Genomic DNA, 27,223 nt, shown 5'->3' with positions numbered 1-27,223 from the left:
CCATTTTTAGCATATCACACTCTTTCCTATCATCAGTTGCATCCCTTTTTTCTCAGATAGATCAACAAGTTGAGAAAAAAATTTCTTAAAGATTGGAGTTTTGTCATGAAAAGGAATGCACTTTTAACTTTATTTCAAGAGGTAATGAATTAATAATTTTGATAGAGGTACTACTGCTTATCCTGACCATGTCAACATAGATATATTAGCATGCAAAAATAACAAAACAAATTTATAAGTATAAAAATCTATATTTAAATCAACAATCGTAACAAAAATAAATATGTTGACAAATTTTTTTTTTTTACAATAATAATAATAACAACCGTAAAGAACAGTAGAAAAATAAAGAGTTTAATAAGCGATAATAAAGGAAGAGAGAGAAGGTGTCATCTAGAACAACTCCTTGAGGAACCTAGAACCAATAATCCCGGGGAACCTCAAACAAATCAGTTGGTCCAATTAGTGTGCATACCATAGCACCAGCCTAAAAAAAGAAGCACAAAGTTACAGACTACAAAACGAACAAAATAATATACAGAATGATAAGCATGATGGTCAAATTTACAGTTTGGTCCGTTTTAAACCATTGCTCTGCTATTCACATGCAAAATATATTGCTGTAAAATGCCTTTTATTAAGCATTAATGATCCCGCTCAATCAACTTTCACGTGCAAAATGAACGGCGACAGATATTTTATTCACGAAACTTTTGTTTTAATTACTCTTCTTAACAGTTACGTATATTTTCAAAGTTTTAATTCTGGATTTTAATATCAGTCAGCTATAAGCAGTAAAATCCGTTTGCAAGGAACAAAGATAAATGAAATCTCTGTTATACAGAAGCCACTTATTTTTACAATAATATCGGTTATACAGATTTAAAATTTCAGGTCCCGATGACTTCCCCATGGCTTCTTTATGGCTTCCGAGTTTTAAATTGATCCAATTGATTTTTTTTTATAAATTAATTCTCGATGCTCATGAATTCGAGTAGTCGAGTAGTCTATCAACATTTTAAAACCCGCTGTCTTAAGAAGAATTTCAAAATGATTGGTTACCCGTAGATTTGTAGTGGTCAGACAGGCTGATAGACCGAGGTACACACTCGCCCACACCCCGTGGAGCAGCATTTTTCTACACCTGGACAAGTCCCGTCGCCCATACAGCTCTCTAGACATGCACCGCTACTGACCAAGACTGCTGGACAATCACCGGGTTTCATTTCTGTTAATAGAATAAATTAATTGTCAATGGACAGTACTGAACATTGATGAAACAACATTTTGCTGTCGTATGTAAATTCTTACGAGTGTCAAATGTCATGTAGTGGTGAATTTTAAGATCATGGATTGCTCCGGATGAACGTGCTGCTATCAACGTGGTGATGATGTCGATAAGAGCGATGGATTCCGTGTTGTAACGTAGTATTAAATCCACCCGGTTACGCGACCTACGGAAATACATAATTTATTAAACTTCATCATATCAGAGGATCCTGTTAAAAATTAATGACATGAGAAAAATGAGATAATGCGAGAAAGTATACCGGAAGGATTGTATGAAAACGTCAGTAATTCCCGGCTTTAGTCTAAACAACTGCAAAATCTGAAACAAAACAACATGTTGATAAGAGATCATACGATTAGCTCAGGTAGAGTCACCAACCTGTAAACTTGATATTGTAATAGGGGAAGTGGACTGTGTCTTCAACTTGTCTAGAAAAAATACTATTATAAATTATATTTGAGCTTACCTGTTTTACTTGCTGTAATTGACTATCTGAAATCACGATTTACCGGGAATTAAAAATACTGCTCGAAAAGCTCAACCAATACTCACGTTCGTTTTGATTGTACTATACAGAGACTGGTAGTAAAAAGATCGTGGATCCAGTAATGATGTATTCCACGTGTTTTCCTGTAACTCAATCGTAACGGACAGCAGGCTCACTAGAATATTGAACGAGACGAACAACCCGATGTTGCTTATAATAAATAGATATATGTAAGTTTATTTCAACACATCGCTTAGGGAAAAGCGAATCGAAACACTATACGACCACATTTGACAACTGTGTCCAAAAATAATGAAAAACATACCAGTCTCTGGTTGTATTGGTATCTGAACAGTTGTCGGAATTGTTGTTGGATTAGTTGTCAGTGTTGTTGATGGAGTTGTTGTTGTTGGAATGGTTGCCGGTCTTGTAGTTGGTTTTGTTGTCGGGGGATTTGTTGTTCGTGGCGAGGTTATAATCATATCTTGTGTGCCAAAAAATTGATATGCGTTTTTGATGATAAAAATACAAAAAAGACAAGAGGCCAATAGACCTTAACGTTCATCTGCCCTAGAGTCAAAACCTATACTCCAGGGGACTCCAGGGGACATAAAATTTAAAATTTTAGTATAGGACTTCCTGGTAAACATAATTATGAAGTCAGTTTTTCATACAGTTGTGTGAGAATAGAGAAGAGGATTTAAAACATTATATGCATTAACACTATATTGCCATAATGCCCCCACCCCCATGTCCTGAACCCCTGACCCAGGGGCCATGAATTTCACAATTTAGGTAGAGGAGTTAGTGGACATCATAACCATGTATTCAATTTTTGCCCACACGTTTGGGAGTAAAGAAGATTTTTTAATATTTAATACATTTTTACTATATGGCAATATTAGCCCCACCCTGGAGCCTGAACCCCTGACACAGGGGTCATGAATTTCACAATTTTGGTAGAGGGTTTCATGGACATCATAATCATATATTTAGTTTTTAACAAATATATATGTGTAGAGAAGAAGATTTTTGAAAATTTGGCCATTTTTTTGCATATTTGGCCCCACTTGTGGTGCCCCGGGGGTGGTAGAACCACGAATTTCACAATTTAGATCCCTCTTTCCAAAGAGATACCTCACACCAAAAATGGTAACAATTAGCCTTGTTAACGAATGTAAACAAAGGTGCAACTTCGATAACATATCACCTAATGATATTATAAAACAACCCATTTGGAATAATGACAATATCAAAATAAAAGGAGAAACATTATTTTTTTAAAAACTGGGTTAACAGTAATATACTTTACTTAAAAGACTTAAAAGATGATAACGGGAATATAAAAACACTACAAGTGCTTTCCACTATTATTAAGAGAAAGTCTGATTGGCTTTGTGAATATAAAACTTTATTATCAGTTATAAAACCATTGTGTAAAAAATATGATTTTACAAATGTTAAACATTTGAACATTAAAAATGAAATGAAATTTCATTTCGCAACAGGGGTGTCATGCCTAAACGGTAAAAAATGCCAATTCTTTTATAAAAACTTAATTAGTTTGACACAAAATATATTCGACTTAATATACAGGATATCTATGTATTAATTGTCAAATCTAGATTTATGTTTTCCTAACTTATTCCTGTATTGTTTATGAATAATTGTTATCTGTATAAAAAATGAATAATAATAAAACAATTAGCGTTGTAGTTTTTAAGGAGTTAAAAATGTAAAATTGTTAGCGTACGACGGACGACGGATGACGCACGTCGCACGACGCACTACGACGGACAAAAACGAATAGCAACTTCATTAATTTTTCCTAAAAACAAAACTAAAAAACAACTCTACAATCCGATTTTGAAAATAAAATTAACCAATTTTTTAAACACATTTGTTAATATCTCTTTGAATAGGCACTGGTCTTCAAAAGGAAAAGAACTCGTAGTTATCAAAGAGATCAACGTTTAAAGTTTCGAAGAATCGCTTACCACTGCAGGTCAGACCACACCCATTAGAGCAGCACTTTTGCTTCCCCGGACACTTGCTGTCGCCCGTACAGTTCATACCACAGGGACCAAGCCCTAGCACCGGCGGACAGGTTCCAGTCTTGACAACTAAAATAAAGAAAAGTCACTTAATAAACTGAACGGCCTCTCTCACCCCACCCCCTTTTCCCGGGTCACTATATCATACAATATGTAATATCTATAACAATTTGGTAAGTTTTACGTCGGACGTTAATTTAAAGAGATTGAATGTATCTCAATTTTGTGAAATGCGAAAGATCTCGCATGGGTTGTTTCATTCCCACATTTAGTGAAAAATAATGACAAATGTCTCAGTACAAAAATTTCTGGGGCGAAGTGTTTTCAGTAGATAAGTTATAACTTACTTTTAAAAAAAGAAGTGTCATTTAAGACAAGTTACAATATTGTTAAAGAACATTTTTATATCTTATCACAAATAAATTTGTGTTCAACAAGATGCCCAAGAGTTTTATGGTCACTCAAGCTGAAATGAACTTTGTAAACAATTTCAAATTTTAGCTATGCAATAACTGTAACGATGGATAATTTAGAATCGAGACAAAAACCCTCTTTTGATATGAAATTCAAAATTTAAATTCGTTTTAATAACCCATCATACTGCTTGCTTGTTTCCCGATTAAAGACAAGATTTTTGAAAGAGTAAATGCACATTCGTAAAATTCAACACAAAAGGGTATTGAATTTCTTATTTTTAGCTCACCTGAGCTGAAAGCTCAAGTGAGCTTTTTTGATCACGTTGTATGTCGTCCGTCAGTATGTCAACATCACATTTTTAACATCTTCTCCAGCACCACTGGGCCAATTTCAACCGAACTTGACACAACGCACCGTTAAGTAAAGGAAATTTCACAGTTCTGGAAAGTAAAGATAACGCCTTTTTTACATGGAGACAGTTGGGAATTAATTCAAAAAGTTAGGAAATTTTCAAAAAACTTCCTCTCAAGAAGCAATTAATTAGAAAAGCTAAAATTTATGTGGAAACATCTTAAGCTAGAGTAGATTCAAAGTTGTGAAAATATGACCCCTGGTGGTAGGGTGAGGCCACATTTGGGGGTTGAATTTTTACAAAGAAATATAAAGGTAAATCATTAAAAATATTCTTCATATACCATCAAACAGGAAAGCTGAAACTTGTGTGGAATCATTGGCAAGAAAAGCTGAAACTTGTATGGAAGCATTCTCATGTAGGGACTCGGTATATTCTAGTCTGTTTAATCCCTGGGGTTAGGATGGGGTCATAACGGGGGGGGGGGCACAAATTTTTACATAGCAATTTATATGGAGAAAAAAATCTTTATAAATCTTCTAATAAACCATTTGCCAAAAAACCATGTAATTTTAGTGAAAGTAACTTTAGGTAATGCAGATTAAAATTCGTTAGAATCAAAATCTTGAGAAATAGGGTGGGTCCACTTTAATGATCCAATTTTAAAAAGGAAAACAAATTGCTGATTTTTTAAAATTGTTTAGGCTAAAGCCCCTTGACTATTATTAGGCCTCATGAGGGGTTCAGCGTTTGATGCAGGTTTACATCCCATATATAAATAATTGCTAAGAATCTTGTTGAGAACTGCAGTGCTCAACATGTGATATGACTACAGAATTAAAATCATCCTGTTAGAAAAGGAGCATGTTTATAACCGTAAAAATATCAAAAGGGAAAATGGATTTTAATTGTTGCTCTGGTGAGAGATGTGGTCCATGGGCCTCTTATTTATGACATGCCCACTTGTGTAAAATTAGTATGTGCTCAGTATGCCTGCAAGATGCCTAATTATATAAAAGATCAATCTTTAAAGGGCGGTTTACCTGAGCGTGGAATCGGTAAAAAAAATGTTTGAAATGCAGAAAAGTGTATAATTATATGGGGGTAAAGGTAGCAAAACAACGTAATTTATGCAAAATCCTACTTATTTTCAGCGGTTTTTAAAATGATTTTGTTGTCTCTGGATCTGGATCTCTGATCTACGGGTAAAGATCACACCTGCGAATGTTATTTTCATTCAATTCTAGACCACGTGGTTCTATTTGACCTTTTCAGTTTCGCAGTAAAAATCGTGCCTCGTGTTTTTAGTCTATTTCCTAGAATCTAGGTACTTAGATTCAAATATGAAATCTAGACGTTTATTGATTTTAAACTTTATCTTCAATAATTGATGGAGAAAATAAGTGCTAGTAATTAATGTAACATTATAAAATATAGGTTTTTTTCTGCTGCTGCTGCAACAAGTAACATGCTTAGTAGCGATCACCCCTAAGGATTATTTTTTCGATCTGCGCCTGACCGAGTAATAGCATCAATAGTGAAACAGACAGTGCTATCCCATTTCATGCAGAACGTTCCCTGCAAACCAAAGGCATCAAACATGGCTCTGATTTTATCAAGCAACCCAATATTTATATTTTCAAACACGTGTAGAAATGTTGAACACGAACAATATCTCTGTTCTGAATATCATCGTTTAGTTTAACTAACCGCTAGGTGATGAAATAAGGCATACATCTTAAAAGATTTTTTTTAACATATATCAATAAATAATTTAAAAATCGACTAGTACCTACATATTTTGATAATATTATCCAAAAAATCATACATCCGCTCAAAATTTCACAGGAACTAAACTTTCAGGGAAGTCTCGTGAACTTTCATTCGAGCACCTCTGAATATATAACATACTTAGCGACGATAATGAAAACATTCCGAACACATTCGCAGGGATAAATATGACATATTTCAACAAAAAAATGCCACTTAAAAAAAAGTTTTAATTTGTCGTTATTGATTGCTGCCATATACACATATTCTCTATTTTTATTGCTAGTTTATAATAACTATTATCGATTAACCCCTCATTGCCCTCTTTAGAATGATTGTAGGATTTTTATATGGTCGAAATTGACATGTACTTCAACTCTCAACATAATATAGCTTGCAATATTTGAGGAATCAATTTTTATTCGAACCTGTACCATTTCAAGATAATAGACATTTAAATCCAATTTATTCTTGTCGATGATTCCTGCAATCTTGTGCGTCCACTTTTTTGTATCTGTAATACTACGTGTATGCAACAATTGCCCTGTTTTGTTTTTTTATCATGCACACAGACTTTCAAAGATGCATAAAAAATAAGACCCGAAAACTACATGTTTGTCAACAAAATCTATATAGATGTAATTATATTACGTAAATAATGATTTTAATTTAGGTTAAATTTCAAAAGTTGCCAAATTAGGCCAAAATAATATCCCCGCCAAAAAAAAAAATCTATACGGTGTCAGATAATCCGATGTTTGATGTTTGTCGAGGTCGAGTCACGCTTTAAAGTTATAAGTTCATAGTTTGAGATAACTCAGGGTATTTTTAAAACATTCTGTTTGTATTTGATAATTTTTGACATTTTTCACTGACAATTGTTTCTGTGAATCATCCATATCTAAAAAATATTTAGCATTAGTCTATAACACTGTCGGATAATTATGGACTTCCAAAGGTGTTATTTTTTTTTTTACACCCCTCCGAGTTGCAGGATGATAAACAATTGGATTTTTAAATTATATAACCGCTTTTGTTGTAAATATTTTCCCTATTTATAAATATTTTCCTAAGGAAAATTAATTATTTCTTTGGGAAAGCCATTTTTCAATATGACATAGGTAGAACATTTCCAATAGAACTATACCAACTTATATATAAAATGCAATTCCAATAGAATTGGAAATAAATATTTAAAGGATATTGAAAATTCTTAAGATAATTAATTTCGATTTCGGAGTTAAAACGTTATGTCCGAGTTAGATTCCTGTCGAAAACACTATACTACTGAATAAAATTTATTATTAAATTTTTAGGAAAATCCTACAGACTTTTTTTAATGAAAAAATTCTATAGGAAATATGTTTTCCTTCAGAAATGATTATTTTCCTATGAGATATATTTTACTTTCCAAAAGTAAATATATCACTTAATTATTTAGGATCATACTCTTTAGACGGGCAAAACTGACATTTTCATTCGTACAGCGTTTAAATATTAAGGATTGGTATTATCAATGCATATTTCTGACCATTCTTTGTCTTTTGACTTATTATGTACTCATGTACTCTTCATCAGTGCTCCGATGAATAGAATTAAACTTCACTGAACTGAACTGCTGAACTGAACTTACAAGCAAATTTAAAGAAATACACCGAGTAAATATAAAAGAAAAGAACACCAGCTATGATGAATAGAATTGGAAGCTAAACAGCGGAATTTGCAAACAAATTTTAAGAACTACGCAATGTATGTACAAGAAATAGAGCACCAGTTATTGATTTTCTCCCCGTTTTGTGCCCACCAGAGTATGGATGGGCCAGTATCAGAAAAGAGTATAGAATTTACTGTGCTTTATAAATCTCAAGTTGAAAATCGTAGCAAGCATGAGTGCAAATAAATTATTTTTTTTACATCATGGTCAATGTTTTAACAATTTAAATCGATTGCTTTAAAATGAGTCCCAAACGCAAACTTCTTTCACAATAAATGGTTCATACCTTTTTTCGAAAAACGTGATAAAAGGACAATGGTTGGTAATGAATCAATATGATACACTATAATTGTGAATTGTTGTAACCGCGCAAAAAAGTTTACCGTAACAGAGCACGTACAATATTCAATGAAGCAACATGACGCAATACACTTCAACGCTTTGTTGGATTAACATGTAAATGCGGAAGAGTCATTAAGTGGACAGATATTATAGAAAATATTCAGAAACAAGATATATGCCAGAGCTGGACAAGAATTTAAACAGTTCTATTGATGTCATTCTGCTGAAAACTGTGATAGTAAATAAGTTTTAACGCTGGATATGCTGTTCAATTTTCTGAAAATTATTAAAGTTTCTGTGAATCGGTTTTGTGAGTCGGATTTATCAAAGAGTGCAAATATTCATTAAATGTACTGCCTCAAAGGTCATAAATAAAGTAAACAAACTCAACAGGAATGCCTGTGTACGGGATAAATTACTCGTTCTTTCTAACTCCGCTCATTTGGATTAGAAGAGAAAATTTACATACACCAAATGTCACGTTTTTTTTATATTTGAGATAGGCAATTAGTAAGATTTTTAAACTTTCTTACACCCTGCATTTGAAATGTTTGTTGGTTGATATAGAATTACGACAAAGTGCTTGTTCCGCCTTGCTCTGGATGTAAGAGGCATACACGACTCGGTTCATATTATTGCAGGATGATGCGACGTAAATGTTGCCTGTGTCTGTTGTTAACAAATGCGCTTGTGTTTATCATTTTATACATGTACATTCAACCTGGGACAAACTTGCCGGCTTTCCGCGAAGATTCAACCAATTTCTACTTTAAGATGAAAAAAAATCAGAATGGAGTTGATGGCAGTGAAAAAACGGAAAATTACCCAGGCAGATGTGAAGATGACCTAGAATTACTCATTTTAGTTCCAAGTTCGATGTGGAATTTTAAGCATAGAGAGGCCATTAGAAAAACCTGGGGAAACAAAAATAGCTCTGATGCAAAAACACGGCTGTTGTTTTTCACGGGTACATCACTTTCAAATGAAACATTTCAACAACTGTTTAAGGATGAACAAGGACAATTTCAAGATATCGTACAGGTAAACATTACAGAATCGTATGATAGTTTAACTAAAAAGTCGGTAGCGTTGTTAAAATGGGCCCATCTGAACTGTCCCGGAGTTAAATACGTTTTAAAATCGGACGATGATATGTTTATAAACATTCAAAACCTAGTTAATGTCTTGAGAAAAACTAAACCAAAAAACGCCATTCTAGGAGTGAAAAATTCACACTCAGTCCCATTTCGGGACAAAGGATCAAAGTGGTATGTGTCCAGGGAACAATATCCAAAGGACAAGTACCCAATATACATAAGTGGGACTGCCTATGTAATAACTGGGGATATCATAACATCATTATACAATTCAACACTTTATGTGCCTTCATTGTTTATAGAAGATGTGTACTTGAATGGAATATGCCGTGAAAGAATTGGAGCAGAAGCCATTCATCTTTCAGGCTTTGATCCAGCAAGAAACAGAGGAAAGATTAATGGACGATTTTTTGAGAAACGAATAACGGGACATCATTTTTCTCCCAGGGACATAATACTCATGTGGGATGAACTTAAGACAGTTTTAAAATCACCCCGTTCTGTAAATAATAATTGAGAAAATGTTGCTGTAAGAAACCTTATGCTTAAATAATGGTATTTAAGCAATAAAACACGATCAACAAAAGAAACTTTGAACGAAAAGATGTACGCCCTAGACATACACAATCATATTATACGGAATTTGATAAACAACAAATATAAGAAAACGTGGTTGTAATAAATCCAATATCTAATAGCTCACCAAAAAATCTTTACATCTGCTGCGGACGACAACTTGTCAATCCGAGGCAGACAAGGATGACAATTTTTACCACTCATGAATGTCATACAAATCTTACCGTGATCAAAATGAATGAAGTTATGTACGTGTAAGTAGTGGATATATCCGTGCTTGGTCAGGAGGAAGACGGTGTTCAGTACAGTTGCATAATCCGTAGCAGGAGGGGCGTATGTGATTACTAGATCAACAAAAGGTCCGCCAACCCTGTTAAAGTCACCAAGATGTACTCAAATGGATTCTTAAATTGTTTATAACTCGTCAAAATGCAAATTTAACGTTGAGCTGATTGTATCTTGATGCTTTCAGTTGACAAGTAATAAAACGATACATTTGGGAAAAGAGCATTGCTTGTTTTATTGATAAACCATTTTTTTAAATTTAAAGATAAAATTGAGGAGATGCAAAAGCAAAATAACACTACCCCGACTCATTAAAGTAAAAAAAAGTTTAAATCAATCTGTGTGTTATCTATTTCCCTTATTTTTTCTCAATGATTTCCTTCCTATGACAGTTTTTGATGTAGGATAAAGGATAGCGATGAATATATTATGCAAGTAACTACGCACATTTAAAGTACGTGTTCTCATATCAGTACCAATTTAAAATGGCTCTATTGAAATATTTGAAATATTAAGGTGGCTCACTACACCTTTGAATAGTTTCTCAAATCAGCGGAAACTTATTTTATTATGATACATTGCATAATGCATTAGAAATATGTAAGTCAAATAGGCGAAAAATAAGCAATTTTGGATAAAAAATGATGATTTAAAAATGATTATGTAAATATGAACGAAAGCTCCGGGTGGATTCCAACTCATGATCTGATATTTTGATCCGAAGTCTTCACTTCAGATTTCACTTTAGGTGATTTCAAAAGACAAAAATGTGTATACCTTTTTGTTTATAAAATTTCGTATGACCCACCTAAAAGATACAACTTCCACTCCTAAGTAACCAGGCATTCCACTAAACTGTACATTGAACTGTTAATAATGAAAGAAAAAGTGTTAAAACTTTTGCATATTATAAAATATAATATCATAAAATATATTATAGTTGGTATTCAAAGCAAGAAAACATATGAAAAGACCTTTTTTTCAACAGAGTATACCTGATAAATTGGCTATGTCGCTTTTTATATACATACACTTGTCTGAAATAACATGCTACATGCAAGGATTTAAGGTTTTTAAATTGTAAATTTTTACTTACGTTTTGGATCACAGTAGACTTAAGTTTTTGATAATAGTCCGAGCTTGATTGTAATAAGTCGCTGGACCATGTGTAATCTACTAACTTTAAGACAAATGACATCCGTAGCACTAAAATAGAGATTATATGGTAAATACACCTGTGCGTAATGTCTAGGTAATTTCAATTTTAGAATATATCTATCAATATAATATCAATAGTATCTTATTGCAAATATTCGAAAAAGCCATGACAAAAACGTGTACATTTGTGTACTGCTTGTGTCTTAAATATATTAGCTAATCTAACTTTTTTGTTTTTGGTATTTAGTAGAGAATTGTGTATGTTCCTTTAACCTTTAGATGGACTGGAAGATGGTTGCAACGTATTTCCCGAAGCTAAAAAAGAAATGAAGTACAAACTATCAATGGCAATATAAGAGGTTTTTAAAGGTTTGTCCAAGTCGTACATACCCTTCATTCATACCACTGGATTAAGGAAGGAATTTATTAATGAAGAGCTTGAAAAAACCCAAATACCGGTATCTACGGGGAAACAATTTTTAATAAATCTAAGTCAACATTTGGGAATTGTAAAATACTGTTTCCTGGTCCTATTTACATAACTTTTATTTTTTTTTGAATCAGGAATTGATGCACATTCTTTACTACATGTAGTGTCAATAATTAGTTTTAAAATTAAATTTAATGTTAACTTGGATTGAAATTGAAAAATAAAAACAGGTTGAAGAATCATGGTATCAAAAAGTTCTTTAATGACAGTTGTTTTTATAAAATTATTGCGACCATATGTCCTTACCTGGTGTTGAAGAGAATGTTTCTTCGGTTGTTGTTAAATGCAGTGCATATACATATCCTAAACAATATAAGAACTTTGCGTTTAAAAATATAAAACAACATAATAATACTAATGGTAAATAAACCATTTACTAGATGAAGGTAAGTAAAAGGCTAGGTGAAAGTTAACACCAATTTTTTTTACAAGCAATACGCTCTACATTTGAAACAACCCAAATACGTAACTGTGCTTTCAACCATACATGAAAAACTTTCTGGTACTTAGTAGACAGAATAGTTAATTATAACTTTTACCAAAAATGTAAAGAAAATAGAAAATGTTTATCTCAGATATATATATATATATATATATATATATATATATATATATATATATATATAGCACTTCACCTAACGATAATCCATATGGCAATTAATTTTTGTTGGTGTACCATTTTTTTTTAATACAAAGATAAATTAAATATCATATGGATTATCTATATAGGTAAAATGGCATGAGAGAATTCCATTAGGCATTATTGATTGAGATATTAAAAAAACAATTTAAAAAGCAAAATGGATTACTTATAATCACAAATCCTTAATGATCAAACAATAAAGGGGGAAATCGTGTTGGTCCAGATAAGTATACCTGGAGTGACACAGGTGCGTGCGCAACCATTGAAACAACACTTCAGATTTCGCGAACAAGCTGTATCTCCTGTGCACGTGTCAGAACAGGATCTCAATATAGCTAGAGACGGATATGGACAGCTTCCAGGTTTTACCACTGCAATACAAAATATATTCAACTCGGTTTGAATTGTAAACAAAGAATAGCCGGATAGTCTTGGCCATCTTTAGGCTTGTTTATGGCAATAGTATCGTAATTAAGGTTTAAGGAGGCATATCTGATTGGTTTGTTGATCACATGCCTTCTTAATTAATCTTTTCCATAAGAATTGTATGTAAATTGAATGTGAATTAAAAAAAATAATCATTTTAAAAACATACATTTGTCATAACTGACGTCTCCTTGGATTTTCAGATTTTGGATGAAGCCATGTCTGTGAAGCATGTATAAATTATTGACCACAGATGAAGAAGTGATCAAATATTTATCATATGTCAAAATGATGTCTGCAATCACAAATTGCCCTTCCCTACAAAAAATATCAATAAAGGAATAAGAAAAATATCATGAGTTAAACAAGAGGCAAATGGGCAACATCGCTCACCTAATCGATAATAGTCATGATAAAATAAGCTTTTATGAAGTCATAATATCCGGACAATGTTATAGAAAAGATTCTGTATAAAAATATTTTCGGATATTCTAATGTTAAATATTATACCTCGCCTCTTTGTAACAGGATGATATCACAGTCATATCGCATATTGAACACTTAAACATATAAACTTACATCAAACTTTGAACCCCCTTGTGGTGCCCAAGAATTGTCAAGGATCACAGCGTAAACAATTAAGAATCAGCAATTTGTCATGAGGCTTGTATTTAAGTAATACCATACATATATACCGTATCATTAAAGTTTTTGAAAATCATTAAAAAAAAATTCTATGTAAATTGGACCCCTTAATGTGACCCAACCCTACCCCTGAAGATCATGATTTAACAAACTTGAATTTTCACTATACGAGATTGCTTTTTCCAAAGTTACAGCTTTCTTAGCTGTTTGGTTTTGTGGAGGAATATTTTAAAATATTTTCTCTATATATTTTCTTATGTAAAAATTTGACACCCGTTGTGGTCATCCTAACCCATGAGATCATGATTTGAACAAATTTGAATTTACCATTCCCGATGAAGCTCCCACGCATTTTTTGGCCAAATGTTTTTTAAACTATTTCAACAAACTTGAATCTACAATTTAAAAAAATTGTTTTTTTAATTTGACTCCCATTGTGGCCCCAATATACCCCCAAATATCATGATTTGAACAAACTTAAATTTATATCACCGGAGGATAACAGATGGACGCCGGACTGATAATGAACCTGAGCTTTAAACAATTTAAAAAAAACCTAAAAGATAAAAATGATTTGTTTCCATAGTGGATGTTACCTGTATTGACAAATTTAATTACAAACCTAAATGACAGCACATCGTAGTAAAGAAATTCTTGTGAATTCTGCATCTGTTGTTTAAACTGAAATAGAATGACAAAGATGTAAAATATATAATAAAGAGCTAAAAAAAAAAACACTTTCTGAAATAACATTTAAAAAATACTTACATTTCTAATAATTCCCGCATGTATTTCTTTATAGTATCGTGACCATGGATCTAACAACGCATTTGTCCAATTAAAGTCAGGTAGGGTCACCGAAAAAAGCAACTGGGCAGCTGATTAAAACAAAATGATAATCAAAAAATCGCACGTTAATTTAAAATTTGGACATTTTTTGTTCATTGATTTGATTATTGAAAATAGTCAATGTCAATAGTCTATGTGAACGTAAATGTGAATTTTGGAATAGAAATAACGATAATGATTAAATATTTTTTGTAACATTTAAAAATATTTTTTTCTCCATTCAGAAGTTAAATATTGTATTATATTTCTATATATGTCTTCAATCTCATAAATTGATGCAGTTAAGTCTAGCTAGAACTATTTGTGCTTAGAATGTGCAAACTTTTCTAAGAGAAAAATTCATAAATATTTTTAAGAAAAGGATATTAAAAAAAAGTAGATATTCAAATAAAAATGTTCTTTGAACAAACTAAGGGGCAAACTCTTCAAATAGAAATATACCCCAACAAAAAAAAATCAATAATGCATTTAATCAAATTGACACGACCGTATTCTATCATGATTACTTATTCATAAAATGCAAACAAAGCGTTGGCAATAATTTAAAGGTTACTCGGTAATTTAGATAACTTGACCGATTAACAGACAATGGAACAATCTAAATACTAGTAATCGAAGAATCTTACTTGTGGAATTGTTTGCTTTTCTAGTTGTAAGTTTTTTTGTAGGTATACTGACAAGGGAACTAAGATAAGTTGACAAATATTCTATTAATTATTTAAATAATCTATTAATTATTTTAAACGATAATATTACAAATTGTACACTGCAAAACTTGAAAAAATATTCTTTTGTTGAACTTAGCAACCTTTTGAATCCCATTAGGTGGTCTGGGATAAATGTTCGTTTAAACAAATTCGAATTGAAACTATATCAGGATACTTTCATAATCTTAATGACTTATCAAAATGTAGCTTCGTAGCTTCAAGAACACTTTTTTTTTCAAAATATACCTAGGTAGATCCTTTCATTTCTCCCGAGGCACCATTTTTAAACGGAGTCATGTTTTTTTCACAAAATAAATTTTTTTTGTGAAAATTTACATTTCTGGTAAATAAGGATAGCGCATTTTCCTATCATTTCGCACAGGTACATGTTTAAACGGAAAGCAATGTTGACTAATAATAGATGCACGTACAATTTTTGAAACAAGGTACTTATTTGATAATGGTGTCGATAACCACTGTTGATTGGCACACATTCCGGAAACCTCCATGAAGAAATATATAGGGCTCTGTATATAAAGTCAATTGTAACTCTGAACCGAAGTACTTTCAAAAACATGAAAAGAATGCATGTGTAAACAAAGTGTAGCTTTATTGAAAATATCTGTTTATATTGGGTTTGCTCATAAACAGAATTATACAATAGGATTTGAAAAAAAAAATATCCAGCGGAATAGAAACATGCAATCGAAACTTCTCTTCTTATCATGCAATCGATTCAGCGACCGCAATATCAAAAGGACCTATGTATTACCACTAGGCACATGCAAACAAAACAATTATTACTGATTGCCTTTTCAATATATTTGAATATATGCATTAATAAACGTTTGAGAAAAGTAACGCATTAAATTCTTTCAAATTTCAGTGCAAAGACTGCGTTAAATCAAAATTATTTAAATGTAAACATGTACTAAAATACATGTAAAACAGGTGTTAGTTGTGTATCGTTAAATGCGTTTTAACTATTGTATACAAAATTCTAATGTTTGTAATAACGCCTTTTTTATAGGCAAAATTGAATACTAAGTGCGCTATACCACTATTGACAATCGCTCTAATTTCAGACTTTAAAAAACTACCCTGTTAAAGAACTTTGACCTTAGTTCAAAATGTCTGTTCAAATTGGTTTAAGAGAAGAAGTCGAATATGTGAATCATTTACAGTAATGTGGATGACAAACAAAGTGCCATCAAAGCTGCTTTATTTGATTCTTCGATATAGGTAAATACACGGTACTTGCATTGTTTTCTAAGCCAGCTGCACATTGAAAGTACATCATTGTCTATGTTATTTCCCCTATTTTTCTTACGAAAATTGCTTGTACCTTACAATCTTATGCGTGCGCGAGGACCCCCCCCCCTATTGTATGTAAGAATATGAATGAAAAATGCATGGGTTTCTCTAGATATGCTATACATGTTTTGAATGTAATTAAGTTGAAATAAATACAAAAGACGACGTGTACATAAACAACATGATTTGTTTCACTCAACTTTGGCCTTCGATAACACAAATTTGCCTGATGCATGGGTGAATGTAAAAGTAATGTATAATATAATTTTATTCAAATGATAACATCAAGTATTCTAACAAATTTTAATTCCTTAAATTTTAATTCGTTTAAACTAAAACTAAAAAACTATGATCTCACCATTCTTTGGCAGGACTCGAGAAATTGGATAACTCAAGTAATCCGTATAGTTAGTCCGAAAATCTGAAAATAACAGACGCAGGCGTAAAACATATTTCTCATAAATTCATAATGTTGCAAGTACATATATATCATTTGTCTATCAAAGACCAATCTTTGTCGGCCTAGTTACAGAGAAACAAAAAAGTATTATAAATATCATAGCATTTAACATTTTTTTTTCAACAGAATGTTTGAAAATATATTCTTTACAATGCGCGTCTCTTTTTTCTCCTTTTTTTTTTATAATAGTGTGCCTTTATTTAGCAGATATCTAATTTAGATATAAGCGCGTTTCAAATGTGTTTTGTGTTATTGTTACAAAACAGAGACCAGTGCTGTTCTGACATGTCCGCCCACATCCGTTAGAACAACACTTCTCAAACGACTGACAGTAGAAGTCGTCTTTACACGTGTCATTGCAGAACATGGACTCTGACGTCACTGCTGGGCAACTGGAATTTCTCGTATCTGCAAAGAATGCAGAAAAACCCATTCATAGGAAACATCCTCATAATCGTATACTTTAGTAGATAAGATCAATACCCTGTTAAACAACTGCTGCATAATTTAAAATTTATTCATTCTAAAAACTGCAATACTCAGCATTCTGGTTCCATAAGGGTTTAAATCATACTCAGCAATTATAATCGCAAAATATAGACTTCGTATTATGTGTGTCAGTAAATTACAAAGGCGACCAAGGTCAACAAGTTTTGATGAAGGATGCGTATATTGTAATCGATGTTATGCACATACTTATGATTAATTTATGATTTCCAAAGCAATTTCCTGTTGTATGAAAGCAAACATTATAAATTCATGACGCTCTATTTAGGCCAAAAACAATTAATGTGTTATACTGATGAGGAATATATATATATATATATATATATATATATATATATATATATATATATATATATATATATATATATATAAATTCACCCGGAAATATTCTTCCTCTTAAGTAATAAACAGCAATTTTTAAAAAAAATCACAGTGATATGTACTTCGTTGGTACGTTGAAATCTTCCGAGTAGCCCTTTGGGCTACACAAAATTCACGTAACCAACCAGATTCATATCCCTGTGAACTTTTTAAATTGCTGTTCATTTCTTAAGTGAAATTTTAATTGACGTCACAATGATTGCGAAAACGCCAAATTTTGATTTTCTTTTTACATAGACTTGATTAATAAAACTTAGAAGGGGGTTATATTAATTATACCATAGAGGCATAAGTGTTAGTTAATAAAAATGATAATAAACACATTCCTTATTATTCTTAATTTAACAAACATTTTTAAAACGTTTTTTTGGTCAAATATTGTAAAATTAAAAAATTCTAAACCTGTGAAAGTATTTTGATTATAATGAACTTTTATTAACATTGATATAGACAGGTGTCCCATACCACTTTCAATCGTAATAAGATAAATGTATTTAATTATTGATATCTAAAATAAAATCATCTTACAAACTAATCTAACATTAAAACCTATTTTGAAAGCTTTAAATATAACTGTTGTGTATGTGTATCATTAAGAGTAAAAAATATAATTGCAATTCTATTAAGCAAAGCAAGATAATTTCACTCATCAAGCTTCACAAAATGGCGGGTTATGAAAAATGTTTCACGTCAAATGGCTAATTAAACAACTTTGTTTCAGAAAATCAAATTAACCATCAGTTATTTTTGATCTATTGAAAGAAATAAAATAAAAATTTTCAAATCGTTACTTAGAATTCTGAGATCTGTAGAAACTTTACCTAAACACAAATGCAATAAAATAGACTTACATTTTTAAAAAATTTACTCAAGAGTTAAAGCATCCTTTATTTTGATTTCTAGCACTTTACTTTATTTGATAAAAACATTGACAATTTCTTCGAAACTGAAAAGTTTGTTTGACTGGTGTCATAATGTAAATTTTGTATTTACACCCACCCAGTAAATTCAAATTTACAACATGACACTTATACAATTGACCGACAATATACATACTCATAGAAAATTCCGAAACTGATACAACGTTCAAGTTGTAGAAAAGGTCGGGATCTGTATCATTTTCAGGTAGAAGGTCTATAGAACTCAGAGATGTCGTGTTGAATGTGATTTCAAGGTCAACCGTCGTAACATTCTCTATAATGGTTCTTCTGAAGACAAAATTAGAAGCATATTTCAATATATTTTCAGAAAAGTTCATTTTGTTTAAAAAATAGTTTGAAAATGTTCATTTTCAATGCTATTAAATTGACATGATTCAAATATGAAAACATGAAAATAATAAATTTTAGCATTTAAAAAAGTACAATATACATTTCTTTCAGATAAGATTGAAAACATAAATGTTTTCGGTATGATTAAAATTATCAAAATAAAAAAATAAATAAGGTACAAAACCAGACAACAGTTTGTTTACTTCATACAGGAGCAAATTCCACAAAATATAAAGAAGCTCCTTTTAATCAACACAAATGGGAAAATAAATATTGTAATCCTAGTAACCTGCAACAGAATACATGCAAAAACAAAATGGAAAAAAGAACACCCCAAAATCTTGTTCATTCATTTTTACAAAGACTACGTAACAAAGTTTTCTTTGATATATATTAAATCAAGTTTGTTGAAAGTTTGATTTTTGTTTTGTAATTTGGGAAATAATAAAGATATTAGAATGTAAGAACAATGATAGACAACTGAAAGTTTTAATCATAACACTTTTGAAGACAGTTTGACCTCGGTGAGCCAAACAAAAAAAACCGGAAGAAATGTTATAGTGAATATTTATACTTATGATTGATTCCTAGCTCTCTGATTGGCTACTATCCAAAATAAGCACGTGACCTAGGGGGTCAATATAACGTTTATTTATTTCTACATTGGAAATTTGATCGGGGATTTCCAAAATGCGACAACTGAAAATCATTGTTTATGACATTCAATAAAATATCGCGTTTCTCAATTTGTTTGGCCATGTCTTCAAACTTCAAAGCGGTGGAGTTTTCTTTGCTTGATAACACTCAATTTGGCATGTTTGTATTAATTTGCTGAATGATTTCACGTATCAATTATTGTTAATATTTTTTTATCAATACGATGATTAAGCTACCCGAGAAGTACAATATTCATCGATCCATTATCGTATTGACCTCAAAAACAGCAATGATTGTATACTAGAAAATTGAATTTTTGAATATTACGTTTACTGGAGTGCCCTTCAGCAGCCAAAATTATAGATAGGCCTATATTTGTTGTTATCATTCCAATCTATCTGTAATTGACGAGATATATATATATATATATATATATATATATATATATATATTTATATATCATATATTTAACACGATTTTCATGGTGACCAGCTCGACAAAGGATATAAAACAAACAGAGTCATTTGTTGCGTAAGTGATGTAGGTTTTTTTTACTAGTAGTCCAAAGTTTTATATCCTTAAATAAATCAAATTCTGTATTTAGAGTTTATAGAGATGGGTTATGATTAAGCAAAGTAAATAAAACTTGATAAAAAGAAACACGGTTCTTACCTGAACGATACAATTTCTATCTGTAGAATTTCTGGTTCAGACCCAAACGCTATAGTTAGCTGAAATAATACAGAGTTTAAAATGATTCTAAATGGAGTCCATACTTAGTGGTTAACTTTTTTACCAGGCAATTTGTTTACTTACATTATTCATGACATAACTGGCGACACTGCGATAGTGACCGGAGCTCGGATCAAGAAGATCTGAAGTCCACACAACATCGGAGATCGTGATAGAAAGCCCCGTCTTTATAACTACGCAAAATAGAAACAATAATTATTTCCCATTTATTATAAAGACGTATTAATTTCCACAAGTGTTTAGAAAATAAATAATAATGATAATTCAAAATATAAAGAATAAAAATACCCTTTTGATTGCATAAATACTCATTTTTAACACACATGCGCTGTTGTGGTTAAACTATTTTGAAAACAATAAATCATTTCAAAAAAGCGTAAAAGGCAATACACGAGAATACAAGTTATTTCATCAGTTATCACTGCCAGTCTCTGATAGGTTACTGCCAGATTACTAATTATTACGAAACTGGCAAGATGTTAATTAAATAAATATTACTGCAACTTTTGTACCAGAGCAGGTATTGGATGTCTCAATAAACCTAGTGACAAATGATAACGTTATCTAGACACAAACAAAAATTGTTTGCAACATGGTACAAAATAAATGAATATGTAGTTACTTTACAAAGCGAAACAATAGTTAAGGTTATAACAATATTTCAAAATTTCAATCATGCAAACATCATAAAAATGATAGCTAGGCGGTTATTTAACATGATGTATTGCATAAATTAATTTATGTTTTCCATTTCGAAATACATGCAACATCATTAGGTAGGCACAACACAAATAAGTTTGTACATGTGTACCTTCCGGTAAAGGCCTAGGTGGCTGATTATTTTCATCCTCATTTGGTTTATATGTAGCTATCCAGTTAAATGTTGTCTCTGTAAAAAATAAATTTATTAATAAAAGAATCTACATTCGTTATGTCATAATCTCTGCAAAATTAAACTAGATGCTGTCATTAGACAGTAATACCCGCACCATGTGTTTGCCCCTAAATAACACTGTTTTGTACCAGTTTAATTAAAAATGAAGGCTACATGCAAACTCCGGTAATACATTTGAAAATTATAATTTTCATAACTGAAGGATGAGATCCCTGCCCATATGACAATACACATCGTGACATGAGCAGCACTTTATGTGCAATTTGGGGTAGAACTGTTTGCAGTGAATTTTCAGTTAATCAATAATCTTAACATTTTATGTCATAGGAAGTATAATGGTTTATATAATTATTACAAACACAATTAAAAATTAAATTATGCCCCCTCCCCGGTTTTAGATTTGCTTCTGTGTGCCTACATGAACATCATCGTGTGCACAGATTTAGAGAAGGGGTGGGAGTGAGGGGTCCAGATCCCCCTCCCCATGAAAATTCGTAAATTACCAAAAATACACCTTGGACCCCAATGCTCTTACAGACATGTAAACGCTCTAACCCATTGCGCTTCAATGTTAGGTTACATTTTTTGGGGGGTAAATATGTTATCAATATTCAACATACTTTATTGTTTATCTCAATAGGAAGTATACATGTACATCACAATATGCAGGGGTCCTGCACCACCTTAAAGCTGTTATTTACCTAATAAAATAGTGCAAGTTGATTTGAAGAATAGGTCATAAAATACATGCATGTTACAAATGACTGATCTTTGTCTGAAGTTACGTACACAACACAGGTTTGCATGTCTCATTAGCGGGTACTAGTTTTACCCAGCTCCTTGATTAGATGGGTTCACGTGTATACATACATGGGTGTTGCTAAAACGCGGAACGGAAAACGGAACGGAAGGAAAACGGAAAATCTTATCTAATGTTATTTACCTCATAGATTTGTTAAGTATGCTAAAACGATATACTTTATGTACCTTTTTAATTTTTTTTTGAAAGATTAGCAATATTAGGTTATTTATTCAAGAATATTTATTTCCTCAAAATTAACAGTACATGCATTGACCACTATATTCTGTCCCAAAATATTCTCGATTCACTTTTTGCTGTATATTTATATATACCTCAGGGTTCAAGCGATTCTCTTTTAGAAGCATTAAACATTCTCATTATTCTTTCTTTAAAACGTTCTCTCTAGCTTATCAGCTGGTATAAATACACGGCTAAAAATAAAGAAGTCTACGGGGTTTTGCATTTTAACAGACCCGGATGATAGTGTTGAAAAATTGTGCAAGGTCTTCTGAGTGACTTCCAAATGGAGAAAAGATGTCAACATTTTCCATTATAAATCGTCCAAATGTGCTGCATGAATATTTTGGGATCGACAGACTATAGTCCCAATATATAATCGGAAAATCAAACCAGGCAACGTCTAGAGCTCTCTATTGATAATTCGGATCATATGTATACAGCTGCTGGAATAAACAACTGCATGCTTTGTAATGCAAACGTAAACAAAATTGCATTGCTAAAAATACTAGTTTCACAAATTACTAGTTTCACAAACTACCGGGTATTTTAATGTTTACTGTATCTTAATTTTTAATGTCGTCAGTCTTACGGTTTTTTTCTTCCATCTCGATAATACTGTATCGTATGTATGATAAAAGATAGTCTAGAACACCGAAAATTCAATTTTGATGTAAGTATATATACATGTACATCATATTTGAAAATGATATAAAAATACTAAAAACACGCATAAAACGCTTTCACTAACTGCGTACGTTACGCTAATATACCAGCAATACCATATAAGAGAAATAAGTAAAAAGTTATAGCTAATTTGCTCGTTTAATCATGTTAATGTTTCACAATTCGTATACATTTGATTTTTCCGTTTCGTACTCAACTTAAGCCGAATGAATACAATGCTATAATTGATAGACATTCATATGAATATTAATAAGATAGCAACATGTTGATAATCATTCATTAGATATAAATAAATGATACAAAGTAAATCGTTTCTGGCCAGTCTATACCCTTTTTAAGCGATAAACGTGATGATATTTTCCATTCCGTTCCGTTTTCCGTTCCGCGTTTTAGCAACACCCATACATACATGTCTGTGTTTTCCGTATGCAGAAAAGGATTACGGTAGTTAAGATCAGCTGAAGGAATTCATTATTGTGTTTTAATTGGATTATCATTATGATGTTGACCAATTTAGGTAAGCATAATACATGTAGTAGCAGTAGCACAATATAATGAGATGCCAGCATGGGATTCCTGCCAGCATACATACACATGTATATAAGTTCTACTTTCACTTTCTAAATGTAATCTCCCTTTGACAGCATACTGTATCATCATCTTTTAATATTTAAATAAGCTTATCATCGTTACCTATCCTATCGCATTTGTAAAGTTTCTGTCATTTTAGTTGCAAAAGTTATTTTTTTCATTTGTCAGACTGCATGCACTGTTGAGTTGACCCCATATTGACCCTGTATAAACAATTGTGTATTACATATGTAAGTAAGTGTAGACACTTATATTTTTTATATGAGTTATGATAGGAAGGAAGGAGTATTTCTTTCTTAATGTATTATAATGCATCAAATACAATGTAGGTCATGACCTTATGGGACTGTTCTGACCCCACGAAACAGGAAAATACAAAATATCTTCTTAAGGAAGGAGTCTTTTCATTATCAAACATACTTCTTATAATAAGAAATGCATGAAATTTTGACATAGTCAAACGGATCATATTACTTAATGATTCTATCAGTTTAATTAAATTTGACCTTTTTGTTTTCGGATAAAGGTCAGGTCAAGGTCACTACCTTTTTCCTCAACGTAAAGAGTGATAAAAATAAGTGTAGCTCTTTATAGTTCTGTAGACATTTGTTTTAGATTTGAAGATTCAAATCTTCAATGAAATCATAGACCATGAGAGTGTTTATCAGCTTATACTACTATATTGGAATATATATTTATACTAAAATTGATATTGCTTAGCCCGCATTTCCTCTAATTTTCTTAAATTTTGACGAAATTTTGATTATTTTTTTTATGCTTCCAATAATAAAATATTTCTAATTTTTATGTATTATGAAGACTTTATATAAAGATATAAATTGACAGAAAAGCTAATATATTGACCGTTTCATAAGAGAGAAAAACTGATTTTAGTGATTTTTTCACAAAAATCAATGTATAGATTGGGCGCTTTAAAAAGCTTATAAAAATGTTATTTGATAGGCAAATCATATTTTAAAAAAATATTCTGAAACCCAAGTATCATATTATTAGTTCACATTAGTAAAAAAAAATCCAACATTATTGTTATTGTTTTTAAAATGCTAAAACAGACTCATTATATATATATATATAATCTGCAGCAATTCTGAATTGCGCAACATGTGATATTTTCCTACGCCAATATTACGCCAAAAATATAGTCCTTGTTCCATTCTAAACATTGATTACATTTTTCTATGCCAAGTTGTATGATAGTAAAAAAGAAAGAAAAATATACTATTTTAATTTCCTTTCATCTTGATTTAATGAACAATTAATCAAATTTACGTTTGACAAGTCGTAAACCAGAAAAGACTCCTTCCTTAAGTAATTATGATGCATCAACTGGTGTAAAGTACATTAATGACCTCCAGGTGTTGTCTTTAAACCCCCCCCCCCCCGCCTTTATGAAATAGGAAATGATATGATACACTGTATATTTTGTTAATTAACTTCTGAGATCTGAGATCCTCATCCCTAAACCGTTTAATTTATTTTTGCTCTTTGTGTCATTGCGCATAAAATTGTATTGTAAGATTATGCCCCCTTGGAGACACCCTGACATTTTAGAACTAGAAATAATAATGTATTTTATCTTATTCATATGTTATACAGTAGTGTTTGAGCCATGTGGGTAATTCCTAGCCTAATGATGTCACTGCTTTGTTTAGGAGACTTTACATGCCCCAAATAGGTGAATACACATGGCAGTGATGCATATAACATTTTGTTTATAAATCTTAAACATAGGTAATCATAGATTACTAAGCTCACCGAGACGGAGCATCACCATTATGAGACATCACCTTCATAAGACCACCTTTATCATTTTATATGAAAATCATACTTTATGATCTTGGATATTCATGGATTCTGTTTTGACAAAATATCGTATATCATGTGATAAATTTTTTTTATGATAATCATATGTTCATATGTTAATCAATACAATGATATAAAATTAAATATTGTATCATGTCATATTTATAATATATATCATATAAAACAATAAAATACCGAATAAACAATAATGAGATATGATATTGCAATGTATGATATGACATTGTATTGTGTTATACCTTATTGTATTTGATCACATAATACAATATCATAAAATATAATACAATATAGTATTATATTACAATATCATATTACATAATACATCATAACATTGAAACATATTATATTGTATAATATAGTATGATATTGTATTGAATGACACTGAAACATATTTGATACATTATATAATATTATATCATATAATACAATATAATTTGATTCCAACATTGTATCTTATCAAATGATACAATATTATGTGATAAATCAAAATATTATACAATACAATATTATATTATACATATTGTATCATATGACACAATAATATATATTACAATATCATATAATACAATTTCATGTGATAAGATAATATATCATATAAACCAATATCATATCATACAATATCGTATGATACAATATTATATAATATTACAATATCATATAATACAATTTCATGTGATATAATTCTATATTACTGAAACCAATATCATATTATACAATATTGTATGATACAATATTATAGAATATACAATATTGTATCATAGGATACAATATAATATTTTGCAATATCTTATGTAATTGTATCATGTGATAAAATAATAAATTAAAAATATAATATAATATTATACAATATTGTTTCATAATATACAATACTATACATAACAGTATCATGATACAATATCATTTCATAAAATATCCAAAAAATTGATACAATATCATATCGTATTGTATAACTTTTATAATATAACATATGATATCCTATTGTATCATATCAAACAATATTGTTTCATATCATACAATACTATATCATAGGAATCATGTTATATCATTTATCAACAAACACATCTATCTATCGAGCTGGTTTGAGTGAGGTAGGAGATTTCTTTAGCATCCTTGATAATGGAGATCAGGCTCTGCATATAAAGCAACCTCTGCATTTAATTTAAAATAAAGATAAATCAACTATGCAAGCTATCATCTATAAAACATGTGACCTGTTCCAAAAAACTAAACCTCATCCAGCATCCGAAACCTATGGCTCAGATTCAGCATTCAAGCCCATCAGGTGCATTGGTATCATAACACGCATCATCCATGCAAGTTTGGTGAAGTTTGGACCAGTAATAACTAAGATATCATCATCAGAGGGCACTAGCAATTAAAACCTTAACTTCCTCCAGCATCCGCAACCTATGGCTCAGATTCAGCATCCATGCCTGTCAGGTGCATCTGTATCATAAGACACACCATCCATTCAAGTTTGGTGAAGTTAGGACCTGTAATAACTAAGATTTATTTTTTAGCAT

General features: G+C 31.2%; 1 protein-coding gene across 1 annotated transcript in view; it reads right to left on the bottom strand.

Annotated features, from left to right (window-relative positions):
* Positions 1 to 231: 231 nt before the first annotated feature.
* Positions 232 to 27,223, bottom strand: part of LOC105320444 (mucin-5AC) — a 54,641-nt gene continuing 27,649 nt past the window's right edge. The window contains exons 38-59 of the mRNA XM_066068553.1: positions 21,458 to 21,535; positions 20,710 to 20,819; positions 20,566 to 20,624; positions 19,022 to 19,173; positions 17,348 to 17,485; positions 16,976 to 17,038; positions 14,516 to 14,625; positions 14,370 to 14,428; positions 13,272 to 13,420; positions 12,910 to 13,047; positions 12,280 to 12,336; positions 11,817 to 11,858; positions 11,482 to 11,591; positions 11,194 to 11,252; positions 10,325 to 10,470; positions 3,776 to 3,901; positions 2,104 to 2,262; positions 1,844 to 1,953; positions 1,551 to 1,609; positions 1,312 to 1,454; positions 1,063 to 1,228; positions 232 to 487 (exon numbers count right to left, since the gene is read on the bottom strand). Coding sequence (XP_065924625.1) covers positions 1,080 to 1,228; positions 1,312 to 1,454; positions 1,551 to 1,609; positions 1,844 to 1,953; positions 2,104 to 2,262; positions 3,776 to 3,901; positions 10,325 to 10,470; positions 11,194 to 11,252; positions 11,482 to 11,591; positions 11,817 to 11,858; positions 12,280 to 12,336; positions 12,910 to 13,047; positions 13,272 to 13,420; positions 14,370 to 14,428; positions 14,516 to 14,625; positions 16,976 to 17,038; positions 17,348 to 17,485; positions 19,022 to 19,173; positions 20,566 to 20,624; positions 20,710 to 20,819; positions 21,458 to 21,535 — 2,216 coding nt within the window. The 3' untranslated portion in view covers positions 232 to 487; positions 1,063 to 1,079. The remainder of the gene's footprint in view (positions 488 to 1,062; positions 1,229 to 1,311; positions 1,455 to 1,550; positions 1,610 to 1,843; positions 1,954 to 2,103; positions 2,263 to 3,775; positions 3,902 to 10,324; positions 10,471 to 11,193; positions 11,253 to 11,481; positions 11,592 to 11,816; positions 11,859 to 12,279; positions 12,337 to 12,909; positions 13,048 to 13,271; positions 13,421 to 14,369; positions 14,429 to 14,515; positions 14,626 to 16,975; positions 17,039 to 17,347; positions 17,486 to 19,021; positions 19,174 to 20,565; positions 20,625 to 20,709; positions 20,820 to 21,457; positions 21,536 to 27,223) is intronic.

This window comes from Magallana gigas, chromosome 8 (assembly GCF_963853765.1).
Source record: "Magallana gigas chromosome 8, xbMagGiga1.1, whole genome shotgun sequence".
Classification (NCBI taxonomy): Eukaryota; Metazoa; Mollusca; class Bivalvia; order Ostreida; family Ostreidae; genus Magallana; species Magallana gigas.
The sequence above is the reverse complement of the archived record's forward strand: the minus strand, read 5'-3'. Positions and strand labels throughout refer to the sequence as shown.